We start from the raw sequence: 25882 nt of genomic DNA on the forward strand, positions 1-25882 counted from the left end.
ATACATATTCATTCAAAACAACCATGGCACCGCCCATAAACCCCTCCTCCTCCCCCATCAAACTGGGTATCTTGGATGAACCCCTTCCTATGGCCCCCAGGGCTTTGGACTCTGGAGCATCTACACCACTCTTTTTCCTTTCCCCTGCCCCTGTTTTCCCTGTCCTTTGTGGGATGGGTGGACCAAGTGGCAAAACATTTGGGGAGGAGGTGAAACAAAACGCCACTCCGTGGCAAGACCCCAGAACTGCCATTCTGGTCACCCAGTGCTTAACACTTTACAAGGACTTTGGGGTGCACACTTGGATTTCTAGTGCCCCACCTCTCCTTGCTATTTTCAATGTCACAAAGCCCAGGACCTCCACCTTGAAAAGGGCAAAGCATGGATTCTGGGGAAATGCTCTCTGGTTCCTTAAAAAGTAAGCAGAGTATCTCATGTCCTGGTATGGTCACCTACAACATGAATTTATTCTCTCTAACCTTACAAAGAACATTCACCAATTGGCAAATGAAACAGTGTACAGCCTCTGGGAAATCCAGCAATCTTTGGATTCCCTAGCAAATGTGGTGCTAGATAACAGAATTGCCCTTGACCACATGTTTGCCTCCAGCAGGGTCTATGTGCCCTGGCAAGCTCCTCTTGCTGTACATCAACAATTCTTGGCAGGTAGAAATCCGTACAGAACTTATTTTGGAAAAGGCTAATTGGATGCAAGAAGTTTATGATAACCTCAGTGCCACCAAGCCATCCTCTTCATGGGGATCTTGGCTCCTGATCATATTCCTTTTACTCCTGTTTGACCCTAGTTTGCTTAATCTCCTTGCCAGATTTGTTTCCACCAGGCTCCAGGCCATAAATTTCCAGATGACTACTCAGGCTGCATACCAACCTTTGCCTGAGTCAAAGGCCCTCAATCCACTGGACCTGGCATCAGTCAGGTTCTAAAGTCTGACTCCTTGAAAGGGACCCCAGTAAGGCAGGGACAGCTCTATGCCCCTTGCCAGCAGGAAGCAATTTCAGAAGTCAAGAACTTCACCTCTTACCCCAAAAGACTTTGGGTCCCACTTGTTTGAGAGGGGAATGATAGGGTGCTCATGCCCCAGCTCTAAGATCATGTCTCTCTGGAAGCCTCCCGATTTCTCAGTAGGTCTCTGTCCTATGAGAAAATTTTCTCTTGTTGCAGAACCCATTTTCTTATCAGAGCAGACAGAGAGATGCCTGGTCCAAGGAATTTTCCCCCGGCTGGCCCAAGAGCTCCCTTGCACCAGATCCCCAAGGTTAATCCCTTGACAGCTCCCCCAATGTCTGGTATACACCCTATACTTTTCCATCCATAACTCCCAAAGACATCTGGATCCCTAGATTACCTAATTAGCAACCCTGGCATTCCTTTCCCATGACCCTTTTCCATATAAGCCCCAGCACCATCCTCATTCTCTCACAGGTTCCATAAGGACTATTGCCTGCTTTTGCTAAAGTGTTAACAATAAACGTTTTGCCACATGACTGAAAGAAGGCTTGAGAATGTGAATTTATTCCAGGCAACTCTGCCTTGGGATTCTCAGGGTCCCAACACCCTCAAACCTCATCAGCTTGCCTCTCCCCAATCTTTCCAGTTTTCTCCATGTTCTTTGCCATCCAGTAACACTGGTCTCTTTGCCATTCCTTGCACAAGACACACAATCTCACCACTCCAGGTTTTCTCCTATTCCCGTGACTCTTGACTGTCTCCATCTCTACCTTCAGGCTTCCCCAGACACCTTCAAGTCCTAGTTAATGTGCTAGATTTCCCCATTCCCCTTAAATTCTAGCACCTCCCCTCTTGATCATCTCTAATTTATTCTGTGTGCACCTAAGTGTTACTACATAGCTGCTGCGCTCTATCTCCCCGTTAGCCTGTGAACTGCCTCATCAGGAACATGGTCTGTCTTGTGCCTTTTTTTTGTATCCTTAGCATTTAGCATGGTGCCTGACACATAGTAGATACTTAATAAATGTTTATTGAGTGACTGATCGACTGCTTCTGTTCATTTGTTCAACAAACATTTATTAAGAACCTATGATATGCCAGGTACTGCTGTAGGTACTGAGGATATGAAAACATGTCTTCAGTGAACTTGAAAGCTATACCAGCAGAGATTAAGCTTTGGATGAAGCAGAAGGTTTCAAGTGCAGGCCCTGATTCTGTTATCTAAGGATCAGCCTGGCTAAGTTTGGAGAAGTCCATCAACCAGGTTGGCCACAGGGAGTGAATTTTTCAAGCTACAGTAATTCTTTTTTTATTGTTTATTTCATTTTTCAAATGCTTTATTAACTTATGATTTACTTCATTCATTTCTGCCAGATTTTGAGTTACAAATTTTCTCCCCTTTTTCCCCCTACCTACCACCCCAAAATAGCAGTCCCACAGGATATCCCCTCCTCCAATCCGCTCTCTCCCATATTTTCTCCAATACCCCTTTTGACTTTTCCAGTAGGGCATGGTGGATCTCTGTGCCCCAGTGCCTGTATATCTTATTTCCCAATTACATGTAAAATAGTATTAATAATCGTGTATATATATATATATTTTTTAAACATTTGATTTTAAAACTTTGAATTCCAGATTCATTCCCTTCCTCCCTTATCACCCACCCTTACTGGGGAGATAAGTAGTTCAGTATAGGTTGTACATGTGTAGCTAATGCAAAACATTAACATAGTAGATATATTGTAAAAGACTGACCATATTTCTCTCCCTCCTATCCCACCTCCCACTTGTTCTATTCTTTACTTTGATCCCATCCCTTTTCAAAAGCGGGTGCTTCAAACTTCCCTCCCCCCCCAGCCTGCCCTCCCTTTCATCATCCCCCCTCTCATCCCCTTCCCCCCATTCTCCTGTAGGGTGAGATACCCTATTTAGTGAGTCACAGTGAGTCTTAAAATCCATTGACTTAAGTTGCAGCATATTTAAAATTTATTTCAGTAGAAGGAGTAACCAAATATATGAAATATAGCTCATTAGATACCGTGTTTCCCCGATAATAAGACACTGTCTTATTATATTTTTTGGACAGAAAAACACCAGAGGGCTTATTTTCAGGGGAGGGCTTATTTATTCTAAGATCCAAAAGTTTTTCTTTACAGAAAACTGCAAGATTCTTGCCATGTGACTCCTCTACAATTGCTTTCTTATACTCAACAGTATAGCTCTTCCTTTTTGTACTCATGTCTGGGGGTCAAAACAGACAGAATAATAAAATTATGACCATCAGTCCTTTTCACTACATCATGCCCCCTGAATTCTTCTTTTTTCCTCCATCATGCCCTTTTTATCCTCCATCATGCCCCCTCACTCCCGCTTACATACTGGGTTTTTATGTTGTCCTGCCTCATCTCTCCTCCGTGGCACTGCTCTCAATGGCGCCAGCAAGCAAATCACTGGGGAAGAACAGGATGACGTGCTCACTGCTGCAGCTCTGATTGGATGCACCTCGGAGCGCTGCGTGCGTTTCACCGGGGGAGGAGGGGGGGACGGTGCATACAGAGGGTACCGTAATGTAGCGTGTAGCGCAGGGGATCACCTTCACTACAGTAGCAATCTCAATAGGGCTTATTTTGGGGGGAGGGCTTATTTTAGAGGAATCTTACACAGTAAGGAGAGGGTTTATTTTCGGGATAGGTCTTATTATCGGGGAAACACGGTAGTTATAAATGATCTACAGACAGAAGAAATTCCAAGAGTCAACTAGTTGAACCTTAGCTCTTTATAAATAAGGAAACTGAAGATTAGTGTCTTGCCAAAAACTCCAGATTATAACCAGGCCCTCTGACTCCAAAATTTTCCACTTTATCTTTCTGTATTATGGTGCCTCTTGGTTAAATGACTTAGTTAATTACATTTAGTAAAAGATGGATTCATTCATTCAACAAGCATTAAGTGCCCAATATGTGTAGAACACTTGTAGATAATGGGAAAGGTTTAGATTTGGGATTTCATGGGTATTATGAGTATAAAAACTTTCTCCACTGATGCAAATTGCAAATCTACTTGTAGTTAAGCATTGCCTAGAACACTGAGTGGCTAAATGACTTGCCCATAGCCACTTAGGATGTGCCAAATGCAGGATTTGACCTGAGGTTTTCTAACTCCAAAGCAAGACTTCTATCCACTGTGCCAGGTCACTATTTTCCCCAGTGGGCAATATACACCTCAGCATCATTGTCTTCTCCCAAAAGACCTTGAACTCTGTCCTTAGGACAGTAGGCTTTGATAGGTGAACTTTCACCATATCATTCCTGGAACTAGAACTCAAAATCACTCCCTAGTCATAATTCCCAAATCATGCCACATGACACATATTGGCTATATGTTAAGTTAGGATGAACAATTGCTGTTTTTCTGTAATAAAATGATACATACATGGTATAGTTTGGCAATGGTGTATGTGTTCCCCAAATATGGTATACAACCTACTAATGATGTGTGTGTGTGACTTGGTAAACAGCTACTAATAATGTATGCATGTGTGCATCTGTACCAAATCTGGTAGATAATTGATAAATACTTGCTAATTAACTGAAACTTTTATTGAGTTTCCTTTCATTATAAGTTTATATAATCTATTGATAACCAGAGCTTAGATGTCATTTATAAACATCCTTGGCTAGAGAACTTATTAGGAGTAAAGACTAGGAGAGACTCTCCTGCATTCCTCACATTTGGGAATGTGAACATCCTGTGTTCAGTTGAGAGAAATCCTAATTGATAGAGATGTGCCAGAATGCCACTTCAGAGGGTAGGCTTTGATGGGCAAGGACAGAACCTTGTCATACGCACTAGGATGAGATACATTCTGGAACATTTAGGAGTTCAGTCAATTTGTTCCTGGAGGGTTTGATTTTCTTATTATTGAATAGTCAATAAAGATTAATTTCATGTGTTGATAAGTGTAAGTCTTATTATTGTACCATCCGACTTAATAAGCATATGTAATAGTAAATTGGTTTTACCCATGTACCATATATTACAATGCCTCCCTTTTCTTTCTCCCCTTTACTTGTAATCCCCCCCCATTAGAACATAAGCTCTTTGAGGAAAAGAACTGTCTTGCTTCCTTTTATTTGTATTGTCAAAGAAAAAGTATTAGTGCAGTAATGCAATCTGTGGTTTAGTCTAATCTATCAGAAACTTTTACTTAACATTAATGTAGCGTCTAATATGTGCCAGGTGGTTTTACAAATATTAACTCATTTGATCCTCACAACAGTCCTACAAGACAAGTGCTATTATACTTGTGACCTAGGGGTAGATGGGTTTTTGTATTTTCCACTACCCCTTAAGAGGGTACTGAGTAGTGACTGTTGAAGCTGTAACTTAATTGCACCCCATGGGTGGATAACTTTGACTTTTATGATTGAATGATTGAGTTACTAAATGGTTGTACTTTGTTGAAAACTATGTGACCACTTTAGTGAAAACTATGTGGCCATTTTAGAGATAAGTTGTTGAGTTGTGACATGGTGAATACTGTATTTTGATTTTCTGTGATAAGTTGTAAAATTGTGAATGCTGTACCTTGATTTTCTGTGAATGTTTTGTTCTGGTTTGTTACTGAATAAATAGAGAGTTCGCTATACTATGTAATCAGAACCTTGAAAGCTGTTCACAGCTGCAGTCCTCTGGAAAGCTGCTCGTGTGTGGCTTTACACTCACACCATCCAATCTTTTCTAATAAGAAAGAAAAATGCTTAAGGAAAATCAAACAATAAAACAACAGAATCTGAAAGGGGGTGCAACATTCTGATCCCATACTCCCCGACTTCTCTATCAAGAACACTATCTTGACTGCCTCAAAATATAACCTCTAACTTTCACTGGTAATAAAAAACCACAACCAGAATTCGAATCCTACTCTTGACTCTCAATCCTGTGTTTTTTCTATTATCACTGTCCTTTCAAGGCACAAATTTGAATAACTATACAAGAAAGAATATAAGAAATGTATAAAAAATATTTGGGTCTTCGAGTCCTCAAGTCTAACCCTCCAAAATGACTATTAATCTGTATTAGATTTCATCTTCATTTCTACTCTATGCAGATCTCTGTTATCTAAAGTATTAACTATTCCTCCTAGGTTTTGAAGCACCTTCAAATTTAATAAACTTGCCATTTGAACTTTCATGCAATACCCAAGACCATGAACATATCCTTGGAACATTCCACTGGAGACCATCCCAAATTGATATCCAATCAATAATGAGTACTCCTGGGAGCAGCTATTCAATTAGTTCCAAATCCATGTAATTTCATTATTGTCTATCTTAAATCTCTCCATCTTTTCCACAATGATAACATGAATGTCTTTGTCAAATGATTTTTAAAAAATCTAGGTAAACTCTATAGCGTTCTCCTGATCTGCCAGTCTCTTGTTAACATTGTGAAAAATGGAAATGAAAATCATCTGTCATGAGCTGTTATTGAAGAAATCCATTTGGTTGTTTGAGATCATTCTTTTCTTTTCTAAACTCACAAACCATTTCTTTTTATGCTCTAGAATTTTCCTGGGAATGGGAACCAGGGTCACTGGTTTTCAGATTCTACTTTCTTCCCTAATTTGAAAATTGAGATATTTGTTCTTTTCTGATGCTTCTGAGATTCCTCCCAGTCTCCATGGCCTTTTTATTTTTTTTTATTCTGAACTTAATAAACACACAATAAAATGGACATTTCAATAAACACAGTAGAATAGGAAAAAGAGAATTGTTCATGAAATTGTGGGTCTCTGTTATGAATAGCTTGCTTTTCTTACCATGGTAATTAGAGTCAAGTGACTTGCCCAGGGTCAAACAGTTAGTAAGTGTCTGCGTTCACATTTGAACTCAGGTCCTCCTGACTCCAGGGCCAGTTGCTCTATCACTTGTACAACCTAACAGTCCTTTGCTTTTATTTTAAAATATATTATATTATATTATATTATATATAGCATAAATTCAATGTTTAACTTTCAAAGCTTTTCTACTTGTGATTCTTTCTGGCTTTCTTTGTGTTCTCTTCTGCACATTACTCCACTATTTTTGTTTGGTGGGTTTTTTTTGGGGAGAGGCACTTCTCTATCCTTACCCTCTACTCCCTCCCATGTATTACCTAACTGGAAAAAAACAAAGCTCTTTTAGTAAATATGCATAGTCAGGCAAAACAAAACACATTGAACGTTTCTGAAAATCTTTTTTTTTTTGCACCCTGAGTCCATCTCCTCTCTTTCATTAGGTGAATATCATGCTTCATCTTAAGTTCTTTGAAATCATGGTTGATCATTGCTTTGATCAGAGTTCTTGAATCTTTCAAAGTTGCTTTTTTTTTTAATGTTACTATTATATAGTATATACAATATTATATATTCTATTGTATAAATGTTCTCCTGGTTCTGTTCATTTTACTCTCATTCATTCACGCTTTTCATGGTCTTTGGGATTTTTAAATAGTTTATTTGTTTTATTTTTCAAGTAACAAGTATTTTAAAATTAATTTGTCCTTCTTATTACCTCTCTTCCACCAAATGAGCAATTTTTTTCAACCTGAAAACGAAATCCCTCAATAGACAGCTACATAGTCTGGCACAAATTCCTACATTAACCGCGTCTAAAAGTTTTAAGTTGATCACTTCACTGTTAAGAGGTAAGTGTTTATGTTTCATCTTCATTTTGGGGGATGTGAGGGGACTGTTGTCTCCGTATCCAGGTAACCTTAACAACAGTAATCCAGGTTGAAGACCTGTAGAAAGGTGCTGTACTAGGTTAAATGCACAAGTCTTTGTCATAAGGTCTTGAAGGTCACAGCTGCCTGCAGTCCATCAAGGACACCCAATGGTCTCTTGGCCTCTCACTTGTTTGGTAACAGGCTGGTTCAGCCCTCCCTGGAAAGCTGATTGTTTCTTTTGTTTTTCCCCTGTTAATGATCAATCCTATATACTCCAAAGCCTGCATATACACCAAAGGGTTGAGAAGATATATAAACACACTTTTCTTTGAATAAACTTCAGCTATATGATTCCCCCATATGGACTCCTGTCTCCCTTTCATATCTCTCTGAGAATTCATGCATTAAGCTGGTCTTAGTGCACCCCAAGGCAGCTGCAGGGATTCTGACACAAGGGGTCCTTATAGGGGGACTCATTCAACATTGTATTAATCAGCTTTCTGAAGTCTTTCAAAGTTGTTTTTCTCTTGGGGCGGCTAGGTGGCACAGTGAGTAAAGTGCCGGGCCTGGAGATGCGAGTTCAGTTCCGGCCTCAGACACTTGACACACACACAAAAGTAGACATGTAACCTTGGGCAACCCCAACTGCCCTCCAAAAGGAAAAATAAAAAGTTGTTTTTCTCTACAACGTTATCATTTTCTCTATAATTTTGTCTCTATAATGTTATAAATTACTCTGTTTCTGCTTAATTCGGTCTGCACCATTTCATGAAGGTCTTGTTAGTTTCCTAAGAAATTGTCTGTTTCATCATTTCTTAATGGCACAATAATATTCTATTACATTCACTTACCAAATTTTCTTTGGCCATTTCCCAATGTAGGACACCTCCTCAGTTTCCGATCTTTAGCTACCTTGAGAAGAAAAAAGCTACTATAAATATTTTTACATATATAGATTGTTTTTCTCTTTCGTTGATTTCTTTGAGGATATAGACCTAGTAGTAGTATAGTTGGATCAAAGAGAATACACAACTTGGTAACCTTCTGGGAATCATTCCAAATTGTTTTCCAGAATGACTAGACCAGGTCACTGTGCTCCACTGTGAACTGATTATTAGAAAAATGCAAATGAAAGGAATTCTGAGGTTACACTTCACACCAATCAGACTAGCAAAGATGATAAAAGAGGGAAATGACAAATGTTGGAGGGGCTATGGGAAACAGGGACACTAGTACATTGCTTAGAGAGGAGTAGAGGGCGGACAGTGAAGGACAACAGTCTGATGACTGGGGAGGCAAAGATGCTCCAGTGGGTGCTATAAATGAAAATGAAAAGTTTGGGTTATCTCCTCTGCTAGCTATTCTATTCTAATTCCTCACAAAGAGTGTGTAGCTAGATCAGCAAAAAGACAGAGAAAATTAAATTTCTTTCCCCTTTCCCCCTGTGCTTCCCCTATGCCCCTGGTAGGCATTTCCTACATAGTTTAAACCTTCTCTAAACTTTTTTTTAAAAAATCTCCTTAAACTGTCTCTAATTCTTTATTTTTTCATACAAAACTCTGACCAGCTATGGCTACACTGATTCATATCTATATTCTACAGAGGCATGCTGGAACCAGCTCAAACTGGTTTTCAAGGGCTAAATTGTCAAATTTTCAGTGTGAGCATTTATACTTTGGAAATTGGAAATACTACAGATTAAGGCTTGATTTATTGTTTTGATGATTGTCTGGACTTAACAAAATGGAGGAGAAAATGTTAATAATGAAGATTAGATTTAAAAGTGTTTTCTTATACTTTTTTTCCCCAGAAGGCCAGTTGTTAAACATTTACCAATGCATCTCCATTTGTATATCAATTGCATATACAGTGATTGCAATAGAGGATGACAATAGATAGTTTGGAGTACACACACCTAGATAGGACAGAGGTTTGAATCTTCATCTATAATAACGAAGGTTTTATCATCCCTCATGGGAGGTGTAAGACAGATGACACTAGCACACAGGAGGGCTGCTAGTGCAGGTTCACTCTTGATCTGGTCAGACAGGAAGACAGCTTTGGAGGGGTTAATAATATTACTTTATTTTGGTGTAGTCTTCTCACAAGAGGGTTGCTGATAATGGGAGGACAAACTCCTACAGCATTCCCTAATCACCCTTCTCATAGGGGCCAGCGAGAGAAGGGGGGGGCCTCGATTGACACCTATGTCTCAATGGGGTCAATCGAGACAGGCACAACTTGTGCACTCCCCTAAATCCCCTCAAGTGTCAATGGGGGACGGTTTAGGCAAATACAGATTCCCCCCAAGCCTTGATGGGGTCTGATCAAGGCACACACAGCATCCCAACTTATGCATGCAACCCTAAGGTTCCCCACTCCTTGACCAGTGCGCACCTGCTTTGTAGGGCAACAGACAAAGAAGGCATATTGCCAGAAATATCCTCACAAGTTTACATCACCTCATCCCTGTATCTTGCTGCATAGTCACAGTGAATGTTTATATCATTTATCATTATATAATGCTGCTCAAGCGTGGTTGAGATGTTTTGAACCATAATTGTGAGAATACCTGGGAACAAGAAACTTATGGCTATAGATCCTGGGAAACAAAAACTCTAAGAAAGAATAACAGAAATCCACTTTACACACACTAAAATCCACCTTACTTACAGGAGCAGATCTGAGATTGTAATTATGAGAGATTCTTATAATTTTATATATTATATAATTTTATATCTTATAATTTTAATCTTTTTATTAATAAATAGCAAAGGACTATCTACTCTAATCTACTGAGTCATGGGTAAATAGACTTGGGTGGTATGAAAAGACTTAGTTTAAAAAAAATTTAAAGCAGGATTTTTTTTTTTTAATTTTTGGAGACAGAAAGCCTGTAGATAAGAGTTCACTCTCCACTTCTCTGTCTCCCCCACAGTCCTATCCTAGGCATTTCAAAGACTTTCAGTGAAGTGAGAATCAAAATGGAAGCATGGATTGACTTAAGGGCTTGCCAAGCCCTCAGTATCATCTTAGGGAAGAGTTGGGAAGGGATGGGTGGAGGTGAGAAGAAAGCACCATTTCCTTTCATTTTTTTGCTTCAAGATAGCATCCCCTAGTGGTTACACTAAGATAGAGTGGTCACTTCCCCAGAAGATTCCCATCATCTCTATTTCAGCAACCAGTTCTTGTTTGGTCAGAATGAGGCTTAGAATAAGAGCTGCTTTTGTTGCTTTCTCCACTTTTAGAAGGATGAAATTATCATGAAGGCAAAACAAAAATGTATTAAGTTGCTTTATTTTTGTCAGAGAAAGAGTGCCAACAAATACCCAGACATTAAAAACTAGCATTTATCTAGTCCTTTGAGGTTTGCAGCACTCTACATGTGTTATCTCTTTCAGTTTTTACAACTACCCAGCAAGGTAGGTACTATTATTATCATTCCCATTTTACAGATGAGGAAACTGAGCTTGAAAGAAGTTAAAGGATTTGTCCAGGATCACACAGCTAGTAAATATTTGAAATGAGATTTGAACTCAGGCTTTCCTGATTCCAAGACCAACACTTAGCATTGTGCTACCTATACCTCAATAACGTAATGCATTCCCAGTCACTGGCAATCAATCAATTAATATGCACCAGACACCGTAGTAGATACTGGGAGTGCAAAAAATTGAAAGGCAAAAGTAAAATCATTCCTGTCCTCAAAGTGGTTACAATCTAGTGAGGGGGGAGGGGGGAAGGGGAGAGAGAGACAGAGAAAGAGAGACAGAGAGAGAGGGACAAAGAGACAGAGGGACAGAGAGATGATTCATGCACTAGTATCTGGGGAAATGGGGCAAGTCAGGGGAAGGGGGACTGGAACTTGGAGAGAAAGTGATGCTTGAGCTCAGTCTTGAAGGAAGCTAAGGGCTATAATAGGCAGTGGTGAAGAGGCATTATAGGTATAGGGTACAGTCAATGCAAAGGGAAGAAGCATTTATTTAGCACCTACTGTGTACCAGGCACTATGCTAAGCACCTTACAAATATTATCTCACTTGATGCTCTCAGCAACCCTAGGAATTAGGTGCTATTATTATGACCATTTTCTTGTTTTGGAAACTGAGTCTGAGAAGTTAAAAGTCTTGTCCAGACTCCCACAGCTAGTAAGTGTCTGAGGCTGAATTTGACCTCAGGTGTTCCTGGCTCTAGGCCCAGTTATTTGTGTACTATGGCACTACCTAGCCACTATCTTTGTGTAAAGGAACAAAGATGGGAAACAGAATCCCATGTGTGAGAAACATAAAGTTGAGTACGACTTGACTTCCAGTTTATGACGGAGATTCATTTATAATAAGTTTGGAAAGCTATGACAGGGCCAATGGTCTTAAATGCCAAGCAGAGGAGTTTATATTTGATCCTTCAGATAATATGTAGCCACTGGAATTTATTGAGTAGGGCAGTGACATAGTCAGACTTGAACTTTAGAAAAATCACTTTGCAAATGTGTAGAGAATGGATTAGAGTGATCAGAGAGGCCAGTCAGTAGGCTATTATTGCAATAGCCCAGGTTAGAGGTGATGAGGACCCAAAGTAAAGGAAACGAAGACAGGTTGGGGAAGCTTGGTGGTGCAGTGAATAAAGCACCTGCCCTGGAGTTAGGAGAAACTGAGTTCAGATCCGACCTCAGACACTTAACACGTACTAGCCGTGTGACCTTCGGCAAGTCACTTAGCCCCAATTGCTTTGCCTTCCCCCCTCCAAAAAGCCAAAAAAATAAAAATAAAAAGAACAGAGTAAGAGCACCGGCTCCAGGGTCGGGATGACCTGGGTATCGAATCCGGGCTCAGACACTTAGCACCCACCCAGAAACACCTGGCTGTGTAACCTTGAGCAAGTTACAGAATTGTTGTAATCATTGTTATTAGGCCAGAGTGCTTTAGAATCTCAGAAGTGTCACAATAACCTGGAGAAACTGAGCTGAATGAGGAGAGCAGAACCAGGAGACCTTTGTACACAATTACAGACACATCGTATCTGTGACAACTAACTTTGATAGACTGGACTCCTCTCAGCAATGCAAGGCTATAACACAACTCCAAAAGACTCAGGATGGAAAGGGATATCGACATCCAGAGAAAGAACTACAGAGTTTGAATGCAGATTGAAGCAAACTACTACTCTATCTCTCTTTTGAGTTTTGTTTTGTTCCTTCTTTCTCATTCATTCCATTGGTTATAATTCTTCTTTACAACTTGAATAATGTTTAAAATAAAGGTATTTGTAGAATCTATATCATATTGCATGCTGCCATGACGGGGGGAGAAGGGGGGGGAAATTTGGAACTCAAAGGATTGTGGAACTGAATGTTGTAAACTAAAAGTAAACAATTTTTTAAAAAAGAATCTCAGATGAGCCTTCTGATGTCAATGAATCCAATCTGTAACTGAGAAAAATCCCCCTTAGTCTCTCTGTCAATTGATCACCTAGCTTTTATTTTAAGACCTCCAGAGGTAGAGATCTGCTGAGGAAACCCATTCCATTTTGGTTGGCACTTCTCATCAGAAAGTTTTTCCTTACATTAAGGCCAAATCTACCTTTCTTCAGCATCTATCCATTGTTCTCTGAGGCCAATTACATTAAGCTCAATTCCTCTACCAATATGACAGACCTTCAAATACTTAAAAAATAGGGGCAGCTAGGTGGCACAGTGAATAGAGCACTGGCCCTGGAGTAAGGAGGACTCCTGAGAAATCCAGCCTCAGACACTTAACACTTACTAGCTGTGTGACCTTGGGCAAGTCACTTAAACCCATGTGTTCTGCCTTCCCCCCTTCGGAATAAAAAGACAAAAAAAAATACTTTAAAAATAATGATAACAATAATAAGGGTTAGCATTTAAATAGCCCATTAAGGTCTGCAAAATGTTTTATAAATATTATCTTACTCTTATTCCCCACTAAAACCCTCTGAGGTAGGTGCAGTTATTATATCCATTTTACAGACTGTAGCAGCAAGCACCCCAAGCGTCCTCAGGGTTTGCAGCTACCACAGGTTCTTGGATCTGCTTTGATAAAGGAAAGCAACTCAAAATGGGTTAACAAGCTTACTTTAATCAGTCAGACATATATCGTTTACCTTGTTCAGGGGAAATAGGTCAGCACCCCGAACTTCAAAGTATACAGGCAGAATTATCAAGACATTAACAGATCAAGTAGACAGCTTTCCAAACTGTCCAACCATTACATCCATACCCAGTCAACATCTGGGTTTCCACATTCTGGGTTTTTCAAAGCCGGGGGACTCTCAACAACGGCTTCCCAGAATTCAGATCAAATCACAGAACACTTCTCAAAGTGAGTCCCAAAAACAAAGCTACACATCAGGGCTTATATAGCCTTCTCCTGGCTCAGAGAATGTAACAACCTTATTGACTCACTGGCCAATCAAGAAGTATCTACTGAAAAACAAGCCTCCCCCACCCCAGGCTTCAGGTGCACATTAGCCTAGGGGCAGGGAAGATCTTTAAAATTTACATTCTTATTACACAGATGAAGATGCTTAGGCTAAGGGAGAGTAATGTGTTCAGGATCACATAAGCTAGTATCTGAGGAAGTATGGGAACTTAGGTCTACTTGACTTCAAGTCCAACTCTCTGAGACAGCTTTTATGGCTCTTCTCCCTCAGTTTTCTCTCATCCAGGTTAAATATCTCCAGTTCTTTGAAACTTCCCATGGGGCCAGGATGGATGAAAAGAGAAATTTAAAGACAATGGGACACAGATGCAGGGCTCACTACTTCCCAAGTTCCTAGCACAGGCCTGATTCCAGGACCTCTCTTATTTCCTGGGAATCTGAGCAGAGATCAGACATGTGGCCTGCTCTGGATATCTCTTATAGCCCCTAAGCAAAAGCCCTCCCTTTTCTGTATTGATCCCAACATGGGCAATGAGCTGGCTCAGAAATTGCTTTCCTGTTGAGTTCCAGGTTCTTAACCGACGTATGCCTGTGAGGTCACACTGATGGAGTGTGTTCTGATTGGCCAGGAGGTATGCAGCCCCACAGCGTGGATGTCCTTTGGCTATGGACAGATGTTGGATTATTCCTCTTGGGTCTTCCATACTTCTGTTTTGCTATTGTGGGCAATGCTTCTCATTGCTCAGGACGGGGAGAACTGAGAATTCAAGTAGGACTAAGGACCAGGAGGGCTGGATAGAGGGTAGAAGGAAGGTCTGAGCAGCACTATTCCCAGAGGCAATGTGGTGTAATGGAAAGAGCACTAGTCAGAAGTTCTAGGTTCTAGTCTTAGTACCGCCACTAACTTGGTGAATAACTTTAGGCAAACCACACCAATTTCCTGAGCCTCAGTTTCTATCTCTGTAAAATTAGCAGCTAGGTGGTATAATGGATAAAGTGTCAGACATGGAGTCAGGAAGACTCATCTTCCTGAGTTCAAATCTGGCTTCAGATACTTACTAGCTGTGTGACCCTGAGTAAGTCATGACACCCTGCTTGCCTCAGTTTCCTCTTCTGTAAAACAAGCTGGATAAGGATATGGCAAACCACTGCCCACAAAAAGAGTCAAACATGACTGAACAACAACAAAATAAGGAGATTGGACCAGATGACCTCAAAGGACCCTTCCTGTTCTGACCTATGATTCTATCATTCTTCCTGAGGGAATTATGCCCAAAGTCACCTCACCTTCCACAAAAAAGAATCAGAAAGTGAGTCAGCGGCACATAGATTCCTAGAAGAGTATGATAAGACAGCTCAACCTGTGTGGAATGAATACACAGCGGCCCTTTGGAATTACACCACCAACATCACTGAGTATAACCGCAAGTGCATGGTGGGCCCCTTTAGTCCTCCCCTGCCTGGCACCCAGACTCTTCTCTTTTCTCCTCTTTGTGGCATCCACTCCCAAGGGGCTGCCCTATATTTTTATCCTTAATACCAATGTCCCAGTAAGTCTTGAGGTCCCATACACCACTTGCCCCAGGGTGTGAGGGGAAGGAAATACCTAGCCCTAAATCCCTTATGATTATTCCCCACTAAGTTTTCTCTTATCCAGATTTAAATGCCCCCATTCTTTGAGACTTTCTATGGGACTGGGATGGATGAAAAGAGAAATCTAAAGGCAATGGGACACAGATGCAGGGCTCACTACCTCCCAAGCTCCCAGATTTTTTTGAGAGCCAGTCTAGGGTGGTAGAGTAGACTGGACTTGGAGTCAGAAAGATGTGGGTTCAAACCTGATGACCCTCAGATGCTTAATACCTATGTGACTCTGGCCACTTGACATCCCTGGACTTTAATCAGTTTCTTTATGTGTAAAGTGAGGGGGTTAGATTCATGGCCTCTAAGGTCCCTTCCAGCACTAAATCTATGTTCCAAGTGCCCTCTTATTGTCTTCTTAGGCTTTCTAGGAAGTGACAGAGCATCCTGGATGATGTGGCCTCTTATGCTAGGGTTAAGTACTCAAATGAGGGCAGAGTTCAAGCTTCTCAGTGCCTCTCCAGACTCTGAGACAAGAACCTGTAGCTTTTCCCCATCTGTCTGTGCATCCTGCATTTGAGTTCCCATGTCTCCTTTCTTATCCATTTCCTAATATTCCTAGACTGGCATCTTCCCAAAGCTGAGAATCCAGGCACTAGATGTGCAGGAATGAGGGAAAAGGTAGCAGAAGTGAGGGTGGGGGCAGAGAGGAGGAGAGAGGATGGAGTATCTCTAGAGCTAAACATAGGTACTCCAAGACCCCTTTCTTCTCTCCCATGAGACACCCTATGACCTCCTCCTTCCTGGACACTCCCCAGATGGAAAAGGACTTCATCATGGCTCAGCACACATTGCACTATGGCACAAAAGCTCGCCACTTTAACACCACTAACTTTGGGGACCCACTACTGAAGCGCATCCTGTGGAAGCTGAGGGAAATGGAGAAGGCCAGCCTACCCAAGGATGACCTTAAGGAGGTAATAGGCCCAGGGCAAGGACAACTATACTCAAATTCTTTCTGGGCCGGTCCCTTCAATGCCAGGCTATTGTGGGGCTCAGATACTGTTGATGGTCTCTCCTTGACCAACAAAAGAATGAACAGGGCACAGTGATACATCATTTGATGACTAGCTCTTTGGAAATAAACAAGTTGAGGGAGCCAGAGTGAAAGGTCTAGGAAAAGGGACAGGAAACTGAGAACCCAGAGAAAGTTGAGAAAGTCATGGGCCTTCTATGAAGAGTGATTTAATTTCTGATATTATTCATATTGGTCCCTTGAATAGGGATAAGAAGGAATAGATATGCAGGTGATATCTGTGATTAGTACCCTGCCTAGATGCCTTCAATTGTTACTGGGGGATGGAGGCATCAAAAATTTGGCATTTGTAGGAAACTGCATCCTTCCTCTGAACTTAGGGACTTGGGGGGGGTGACATAAGGAGGAAGATGGCATAAAAGGTTCAAGTGATCATAAGTCATAAGTGCGTTCTTTCTTTCTTTTTTTGCTTTTTGGATTGGGGAAGGAAGGCAGGGCAATTGGGGTTAAGTGACTTGCCCAAGGTCACATGGCTAGTAAGTGTTAAGTGTCTGAGGTTGGATCTGAACTCTGACTCTGGGGCTGGTGCTCTATTTACTTCACCACCTAGCCACCCCAAGTACGCTCTTCTTGGTGGGAAAGAGAGGAAGCCTGGACGTTGGAGGAGTAGGAAGCACATGTATTTGAGGGTGGGGAATGTGCGATATGGGGGAGGAGCAAGGTGAATCCCGCTTAGGGGTAACATCTATCCTATTCCTTCCACCTCCAGTACAATGAGCTTCTAGCAAATATGCAGACGATTTACGATGTGGCTGATGTGTGCTTAGAAGAGGGACCTTGCATGTCCCTAGAGCCTGGTGAGATGAGAGACAAAAGCAGAGGGAGGCGCAACTCTCCTTCCTTCACTGGGTCCCTGTCCTGCTCCTGCTCCCTATCAGTGCATACTCTTTCATCTTCTTACTCTTCTGCTCCCTGATGGGGTAGATTGGAGAGGTCTAGACACTGCCTGAGAGGTCTCACTGGTCCCACTTTAACACCCAGGGTCCAGAAGAATAAGGAAAGAAAGGGGTAGGAAGACAGCATTATTATAGAGAGCTCAAGTATCCATGACATGATTGGGGCTAGAGAGGGAAAAATCCTGGAGGCCTTCATCCTTGCCCTCTAGTTCTTAACCTTTTTGTACCCTTTGGCAGACTAGTAAAGCATATGGACTCCTCAGAATAATGTTTTTAAACACATTAAATGAAACTTGTAAAATTACAAAGGTTAGTAAAAATATTTTTTCCTGTCCAAGTTCATGGACCCTACAAAATCGACTGACAATCCTTGGGGATTCCATAGACTCCAGGCTAAGACCCCCTGCTCTAGAATATGCATTTGCTTACTACCCTGACACTACCTTTATGGGCTTTCTAGTCTGTCACCTCATCTTATGTGAGCCTAGAGGAAGACTATGAGAAACTATGGAAATTTTGTGGAGCCTAGAGGGCAGGGCATGACAGGGCAAGAAATGTGAATGAGGGGTAGGGGACCATTTCTTCTCTTTGCCAGAGAAGGTTAGTGAGGTTGGGGTGGGAAGAGGCCCTGGGAAATGGTGTGCCAGGGTCCTAGGCTATAAAACCTGTATTCCTGTCACAATCTTTTTCTCCCTGGGCTCAGATCTTACAGAGGTAATGGCCTCCTCTCGGAACTATGATGAACTACTTTGGGCCTGGCAAGGTTGGAGGAATTCTGTGGGCTGGCAGCTCCGCCCCATCTACAGTCAGTATGTGGAGCTTAGCAACAAGGCTGCCCGGCTCAATGGTAAGGCAAATGGGACCTCAATCCCCCACACTTCTCCAGTGGCCCCTTGGAGGGCCTAGCTCATTGAGGTTGCAGCTCCTCAATGGCCCCCTGCTCACCAAAGATATTGATCCCATAAAAGGGAAAGAAAACTTAGAGATATGTCCTAAAAGAGGGTGGAGCAGACTATATGGGGAAGGAACCCTAGGGAGAGAATTCTTTTTTTTTTTTTTTTTGCCTTTTGGAGGGCAATTGAGGTTGAGTAACTTGCCCAAGGTTACATGGCTAGTTTTTTTGTGTGGGTGTTAAGTGTCTGAGGCTGAAACCAAACTCCAGTCCTCCTGACTCCTGGGCTGGCGCTTTACTCACTGAGGCATCTAGCCGCCCCGCCCCAGGGAGAGAATTCTAAATTTCCTGATCTCCTTTCCCCAGGTCCTAGAGCTGCAGTAGGAGATAACATAAGGAATATAATATGCATTTATGCTACTTGATATTTTTCAAAACTTTTTCTCATTGTCATTCAGTTGTTCAGTTGGGTCCAACTCTTTATGAGTCCCCATGGACCATCACACACCAGACCCTTTTATCTTCCATTATCTCTCAAAGTCTGTCCAAGTTCATGTTCATTGTTTCCATGACATTATCCATCTCACTCCCTGCCATCCCCTTTTCTTTTTGCCTTCAATCTTTCCCAACATCAGGATCTTTTCATTATGTGGTCAAAGTGTTTAAGCTTCAGCTTCAGTTTTTTGACCTTCTGGTGAATGGTCTGAATTAGTTTCTTTAAGTATTGACTGATTTAATATCCTTGCTGTCTAAGGGACATTCAAAAGTCTTCTCCGGCACCACAATTCAAAAGTGTCAATCCTGTGGCACCCAGTTTTCATTATAGTCCAACTCTCACAGCCACACATTGCTACTGGAAAACCATAGCTTTAACTAATACAGACCTTTGTTGGCAAAATTATCTCTGCTGTCCAGATTTGCCATAGTTTTCCTTCCAAGAAGCAAGAATCTTTTAATTTCATGGCTACAGTCACCATCAACAGTGATGTTTGAGTCCAAGAATATAAAATCTGACACTATCTTTCATTTTCATTCTGCTCCCTCTATTTGCCAAGAAGTTAGGGGACCATTGGAGTTTTTTTTAATGTTAAGTTTCAAGCCAGCTTTTACACTCTTCTTTTTCACCCTCATCAAAAGATTTCTTAATTCTTCATTTTCTGCCATCTGAGTGGCATCATCTGCATATCTGAAATTGTTGATATTTCTCCCTGCAATCTTAATTACGGTTTTTGATTCATCCAGCCTGGTATTTTGTATGATCTATTCTGCATATTAGTTAAATAAAAAAGATGACATCTACAGCCTTGTTGTACTCCCTTTCAAATCTTAAACCAATCATTTTTTCCATGTTCAGTTCTAACTTTTGCTTCTTGGCCTACATACAGGTTCCTCAGGAGACAAGTAAGATGATCTGATACTCCCATCTCTTTGAGGACTTGCCACATTTTGTTGTGATCCACACAGGCAAAGAATTTAGTGTAGTCAATGAAGTAGATTCCTTTTTTTTTCTGGAACTTCCCTACTTTCTCCATAATCCAAAGAATGCTGGCATTTTGGTCTCTAGTTCCTTTGTCTCTTTGAAAACTATCCTGCTCTTAGGGTAATTCTCGATTGACATATTACTAAAACCTAGCTTGTAGAATCTTGAGCATAACCTTGCTGGCATGTGAAATGAGTGCAGTTGTTTGGTAATTTGAACATTCCTTGGCATTGCCCTTCTTTAGGACTGTAACATAAACTGGTCTTTTCCAATCTAGTGGCCACTGTTGTATTTTCCAAATTTATTGACATATTGAGTGCAAGACTTTAACAACATCATCTTCTAGGGTTTTAAGTAATTCAGCTGGAATTTTGTCACCTCCACTAGCCTTATTGTTAGCAATGCTTCCTAAGGCCTACTTGACTTCATTCTTCAGGATGTCTGGCTCCAGATCAGTAACCATACCATTGTGGTTTTTGGTTATCAGTGATATTAACATCTTTCCTGTATAATTCTTTTGTGTATTTTGATCTCTTCTGCTTCTATTAAACCTCTACCATTTTTGTTTTTTATCATGACCATTTTTGCATAAAACTCTCCCTTAATATCTCTAATTTTCTTGAAGACATTTCATGTCTTTCTCATTCTATTGTTCTATTTCTTTGCATCATTTAAGAAAGCCACCTTATCTTTCCTTGCTATTCTCTGGAATTCTGAATTCAGTTGGGTATATCTTTTCCTTTCTCCTTTTCCTTCCCCTTTTTGTTTTTCCTCAGCTATCTGTAAAGCCACATTGTACAGACATTTTGCTTTTTTGCTCTTCTTTTTCTTTGGAATGTTTGTTGTTGCTGCTTCTTGTGCAATATTGTGAACCTTTGTCCATAGTTCTTCAGACACTCTTATCTACCAGATCTAATCCCGTAAATGAATTCATCACCTCTACTTCATACTCATAAAGGACATTATTTAGTTCATACCTAAGCTCTTTCCCACCTATTACCTACAATTACAACAATCCTGTGAGGTCATCAGGGCATTTGGCTCTACTTTTCATATGAGTAAACTAGCCTGTGAGAGATTAAATAACTTGACCAAGGCGATATAGCTAGTTAACAGTGTAGAATTGTAATCTAACTCTAATTCTACTGACTCCTAATGCTGTTCTCTTCCCACTGGAGGATGCTAGAGCTGGGAAGATGGATGGTAGGGGCCTAGAGGAAATGTCAGGAACCTTTGAACTGAGCTTCCTTTTTCTCTTCCCATCTTTTCCATCCCAGGTCACACAGACACAGGGGCCTCATGGAGAGCAGTATATGAATCACCTACCTTGGAGAAAGACCTTGAGCAGCTCTACCATGAACTGAAGCCACTCTACCTAAATCTACATGCTTATGTGCGCCGAGCTCTTTATAATTACTATGGGTCTCAATACATTAACCTAAAAGGGCCCATTCCTGCCCACCTATTGGGTAAGTTGAGGATAGGAGCAAGGGCAAAGGCATCTGAAGGAGTCAGAGGAATTTGAAAAGAGAGGGAGTGTTGCCAGGATGCTGGGATGGAGAGTCACAGGAACTAGGGTCTAAGCTTGGTGAATAAATGGAGGTTATCAGAGAGAAGATAGACAGTGTGGTGTAGTGAAAAGAATATTGGATTTAACATCAGTGATTCTGGGTTTGAAATCTGACTACACTACTTACTCTATCTGTGATCTTGAGTAAGTCACTTATCTGTACCTCAGTTTCCTCATCTTTGAAGGAGTTGGACTAGATTGGAGGTTCTGGCATAAACATTTTTTTGTCTTATGGACCCCTCTAGGAGTCTGGTGAAGTTTATGGGCCTCTTCTCAGAATGATGTTTTTAAACTCATAAAATAAAATACATAGGAGCACAAATGAAACAATTATATTGAAATACAGTTAGAAAAAATTTTTTTTGCTTTTTTGAAGGGCAATTGGGATTAAGTGACTTGCCCAGGGTCACATGGTTAGTTTTTGTGTTGAGTGTCTGAATCCGGATTTGAACTCAGGTCCTCCTGACTCCAGGGCCAGTGCTCTATTCACTGTGCCACCTAGCCACCCCATAAAAAAATATTTTTTAAAACAAGTTCATGGACCCCAAGCTAAGAACTCCTGGTAAATGACTCTAAGGTTCCTTCCAGCTCTGATATTCTCTGATCCTGTATTAGGTATTGGGGATCAAAACTGGTCCATTGCCTGGTCTGACCAGGTAATGGAAATTGAGGGGATATCCATCAACTGAGAAATGGCTGAACAAGTTATGGCATGATTGTGATGGAATACTATTGTATACCATCAATTATCCCATCAACAAATTCCACAATACTATTGTGCTATGAGAAATGATGAACAGGATGGTTTCAGAAAGACCTGGAAAGACTTAGATGAACTGATGCAAAGTGAAGTGAGCAGAACCAGAACATCATACACAGTAATAGCAATATTGTACAATGATCAACTGTGAATGACTTAGCTATTCTCATCAATACATTGATCCAAGACAATTACAAAGGACTTAACAATGAAAAATGTTATCCATATCCAAGAAAGAACTGGTGGACTCAGGATGCAGATCAAAACATACCTTTACTTCATTTTTGGGGGGTGATTTTTTTGGTCTGTGTTTTCTTTCATAATATATGACTAATATGTAAATAGGTTTCATATGACTGTGCATGTATAACCTATATTAAATTGCTTGCCTTCTTAGTGAGGAGGTAGTGGAGAGACAGAGACAATTTGGAACTCAAAATAAAAAAAAACAAATGCTAAAAATTGTTTTTACATGTAACTGGAAAAAACAAACTATTTCAAAAAAACAAAAAGAAAAAAGACCAGGTAAGGGTAACCAGAAGGATAAGGTATAAGTGGGGGAAAGAAAGGACCTTGCACTCCTTTTCTTTCCCTAAGGATAAATAGAAAGCACATTTCTCTCCCATCCCCTCTTATTTCCTTCCTTTCCCCTTCCGTGTTATCTTTGGCCCTGCTGCTGCACCTCCTAGGGAACATGTGGGCTCAGTCCTGGACCAACATCATTGACCTAGTCATACCCTTTCCTTCATCCACCAAAATGGATGCCACCACAGCCATGAGGAGCCAGGTCAGTATCTAATTTGACCCTGTCCCCCCCCCCAACCCTGCTTTGATCTCTAACTCTATTATGCTTCCTCTCATACTCCCCATTTTCCAGCCTGTCCCAGTGAATGGAGGAGGGATGAATTCCTTGTTGCCCTGACAATCTGGAAAGGGCAGTAACTTATATTCCCTTCTTGGACTTGTAGCATTGGACACCCTGTAAGATGTTTGAAGAGGCTGACAAATTCTTCCAGTCTCTGGGGCTGCTCCCTGTTCTCCCTGAATTCTGGTTCAAATCAATGCTGGAGAGGCCATGGGATGGAAGGGATATGTCATGCCAAGCCTCTGCCTGGGACTTCTACAATGGCAAGGACTTCAGGTGCTCATGGAAGAGGGTGGTACTTAGAGGCCAAAGAAGAGTGATGTGTGTGCAAACCTGGTTCTGGCATCAGAAAGGTCTCTGTCTCTCTCTGTTTCTCTTTCTTTCTCTCTGTCTCTGTTTCTTTCTCTCTGTCTCTATCTCTTTCTTCTTCTCTCTTTCATCTCCCCTCCCTCTGTCCCTGTCTCTCTCTCTCCTTCTTTGTCTGTCTCTCTTTCTCTGCCTCTCTTTGTCTCCCTCCTCTCTCTTTTTGTCTTTCTGTCTCTCTCTCTGTTGCTGTCTCTCTGTCTCTTTGTCTGTCTGTCTCTCTCATCTTTTTGATAATTGAATTCAATCATCTAAACAATGAAAGGCAGTTCAGTGCAGTGATAAAAACACTTGGCTTATAGTGAAGAGATTTGTTAAGCAAGTCACTTCCACCTTTGAAACCTCAATTTCCCATCTATAAGCCAAAAAATAGATGAGGTGATCTCTACCATCCCTCCCAACCCTAATAGTCTCTGATTATGTGATATCAGGGATACACACTCCACATCCTTATTTAGTCACCCAACCTAACACTTCAGTATCTTGACAGTTGAGAAACTTTTCTTTCTGAAGAATGGAAATCTCTCCTGCTTTAATAAAACATCATTTACTTTTGTCAAGGCACTGTGATTCCAGGTGGAACTAATTGGCATTTCCCTCATAAAAACTCTCCATACATTAAATAATTGCAAGAAATACTTTTTTTCTTTAGCATTAACTGTGTGCAGAGCCCAGTGTAAAAGTGGGATATGAGGACATGAAAGTCTATGCCACAGTAGTTATGACAAGAGGCATTACAAGACAGTGCATGGTAAATTGTCAAATGAGTCATACAGACAATAAGTGCCATGAGTTTAGAGGAACAATAAATGCTATGAGATTAGAGGAGAGAGAAATCCCTGGGTTGGACTATTTATAGGAGGCTTCATGGAGGAGGAGGGCTTGAGCTGGATCTTAAAGGATGGGTAAGTTCAAGTCCCTAGGTGGCAGAGTAGATTCTGAAATCAGGAAGACTCATTTTCCTGAGTTCAAATCTGGCTTCAGACACTCACTAGCTGTGTGACCTTGGACAAGTCATTTAACCCTGTTTGCCTCAGTTTTCTAGTCTGTAAAATGAACTGAATAAGGAAACAGCAAAGCACTCCAGTATCTTTGCCAAGAAAACCCCAAATGGGATCTCAGAGTCAAAAACAAAGGAACAACAAAAAATGATTTGTGGGGAAGGTAGGTGATGCAATGGATATGGTGCCAGGCCTGGAGTCAGGAAGGCCTGAATTCAAATCCAGTCTCAGACACTTACTAGCTGTGTGACCCTGGGCAAGTCACTTAACCTCAGTTGCCTCAGTTTCCGCATCTGCAAAATGAGCTAGAGAAGGAAATTGCAAACCTCTCCATTATCTTTGCCAAGAAAACTCCAAATGGGGTCACAAAGAGGTCGACGACTGAAAATGACTCAACAACAACAACAAAGTCTTAAAGGAAACAATGAAGTTACTCACTTACATTTAGGACTTATAGCTGGAAGATATTTTAAAGCCATTCGGTTCAGTCCCTCACGGGGAAGAAATTCCCTCAAGTCACCTGGGTGGTAAAAGTCAACCAAGATCCAACCCAGATCTTCTGATTACAAATCCAGTGCTCTACCCAGTATACCACATCATGCTTTCTCTTCTACAGTCTAATCAATCCTAGTCATTTTAACTTATCTACATAAGAAAGATTTCCTTGGCCTCCCTCATCTCCAATTTAACCCTCACTCTCTTTTCTCCCTTCCCCTTTTGCCTCAGGGTAAAGCAGTGCACTGAGGTGGACATGGAAGATCTAATGTCTGTCTTCCATGAAATGGGCCATATCCAATATTTCATGCAGTATAAGAATCTGCCCTTGGTACTCCGAGAAGGTGCCAACCCAGGCTTCCACGAGGCTATAGGGGATGTGGTAGTCCTCTCCGTCTCCACCTCCAACTACCTTCACAACTCAGAGTTTCTGGTCACTGAAGCAGAGGACTATGGTGACTGGAGCTTGTGGGGGGGTTGGCTCCTCAGGAGGAGGTCTGGGAAGGGAGGCTCATGGAGAATGGAGTCTGTGGGTCTTGGGTGGGAAGACAAGATGGGCTCAAAGGCTTACTAGAGGAAACTACGTGGGGAAAGGGGGATCAATCATTCAATCAAGTTCTTACTATGTGCAGATACTGTATTAACCACTGGGGACCCAAAAGGAGTCAAAAGACAGTCTCTACCCTCAAGGGCCCTCAAGGAGTTTATAACCTAATGGAGAGAGACAACATGTAAACAGATAGATAGATAGATAGATAGATAGATAGATAGATAGATAGATAGATAGATAGATAGATAGATAGATAGA

The 25882-nt window shown here is 41.2% G+C and overlaps 1 protein-coding gene across 1 annotated transcript in view; it reads left to right on the forward strand.

Moving 5' to 3' along the window:
- LOC138152768 (angiotensin-converting enzyme-like) overlaps positions 1 to 25882 on the forward strand; it is a 44997-nt gene that overhangs the window by 4087 nt on the left and 15028 nt on the right. Inside the window, 9 exon segments of the mRNA XM_069076853.1 lie at positions 8700 to 8772; positions 15387 to 15510; positions 16475 to 16633; positions 17462 to 17549; positions 18352 to 18495; positions 21298 to 21489; positions 23040 to 23137; positions 23319 to 23491; positions 25306 to 25529. Of these exon segments, the coding sequence (XP_068932954.1) occupies positions 8700 to 8772; positions 15387 to 15510; positions 16475 to 16633; positions 17462 to 17549; positions 18352 to 18495; positions 21298 to 21489; positions 23040 to 23137; positions 23319 to 23491; positions 25306 to 25529 (1275 nt within the window).

The sequence above is a fragment of the Petaurus breviceps genome, unplaced genomic scaffold (assembly GCF_028583685.1).
Source record: "Petaurus breviceps papuanus isolate PSGF00001 unplaced genomic scaffold, PetGlider_PUasm1.0 90925, whole genome shotgun sequence".
Classification (NCBI taxonomy): Eukaryota; Metazoa; Chordata; class Mammalia; order Diprotodontia; family Petauridae; genus Petaurus; species Petaurus breviceps.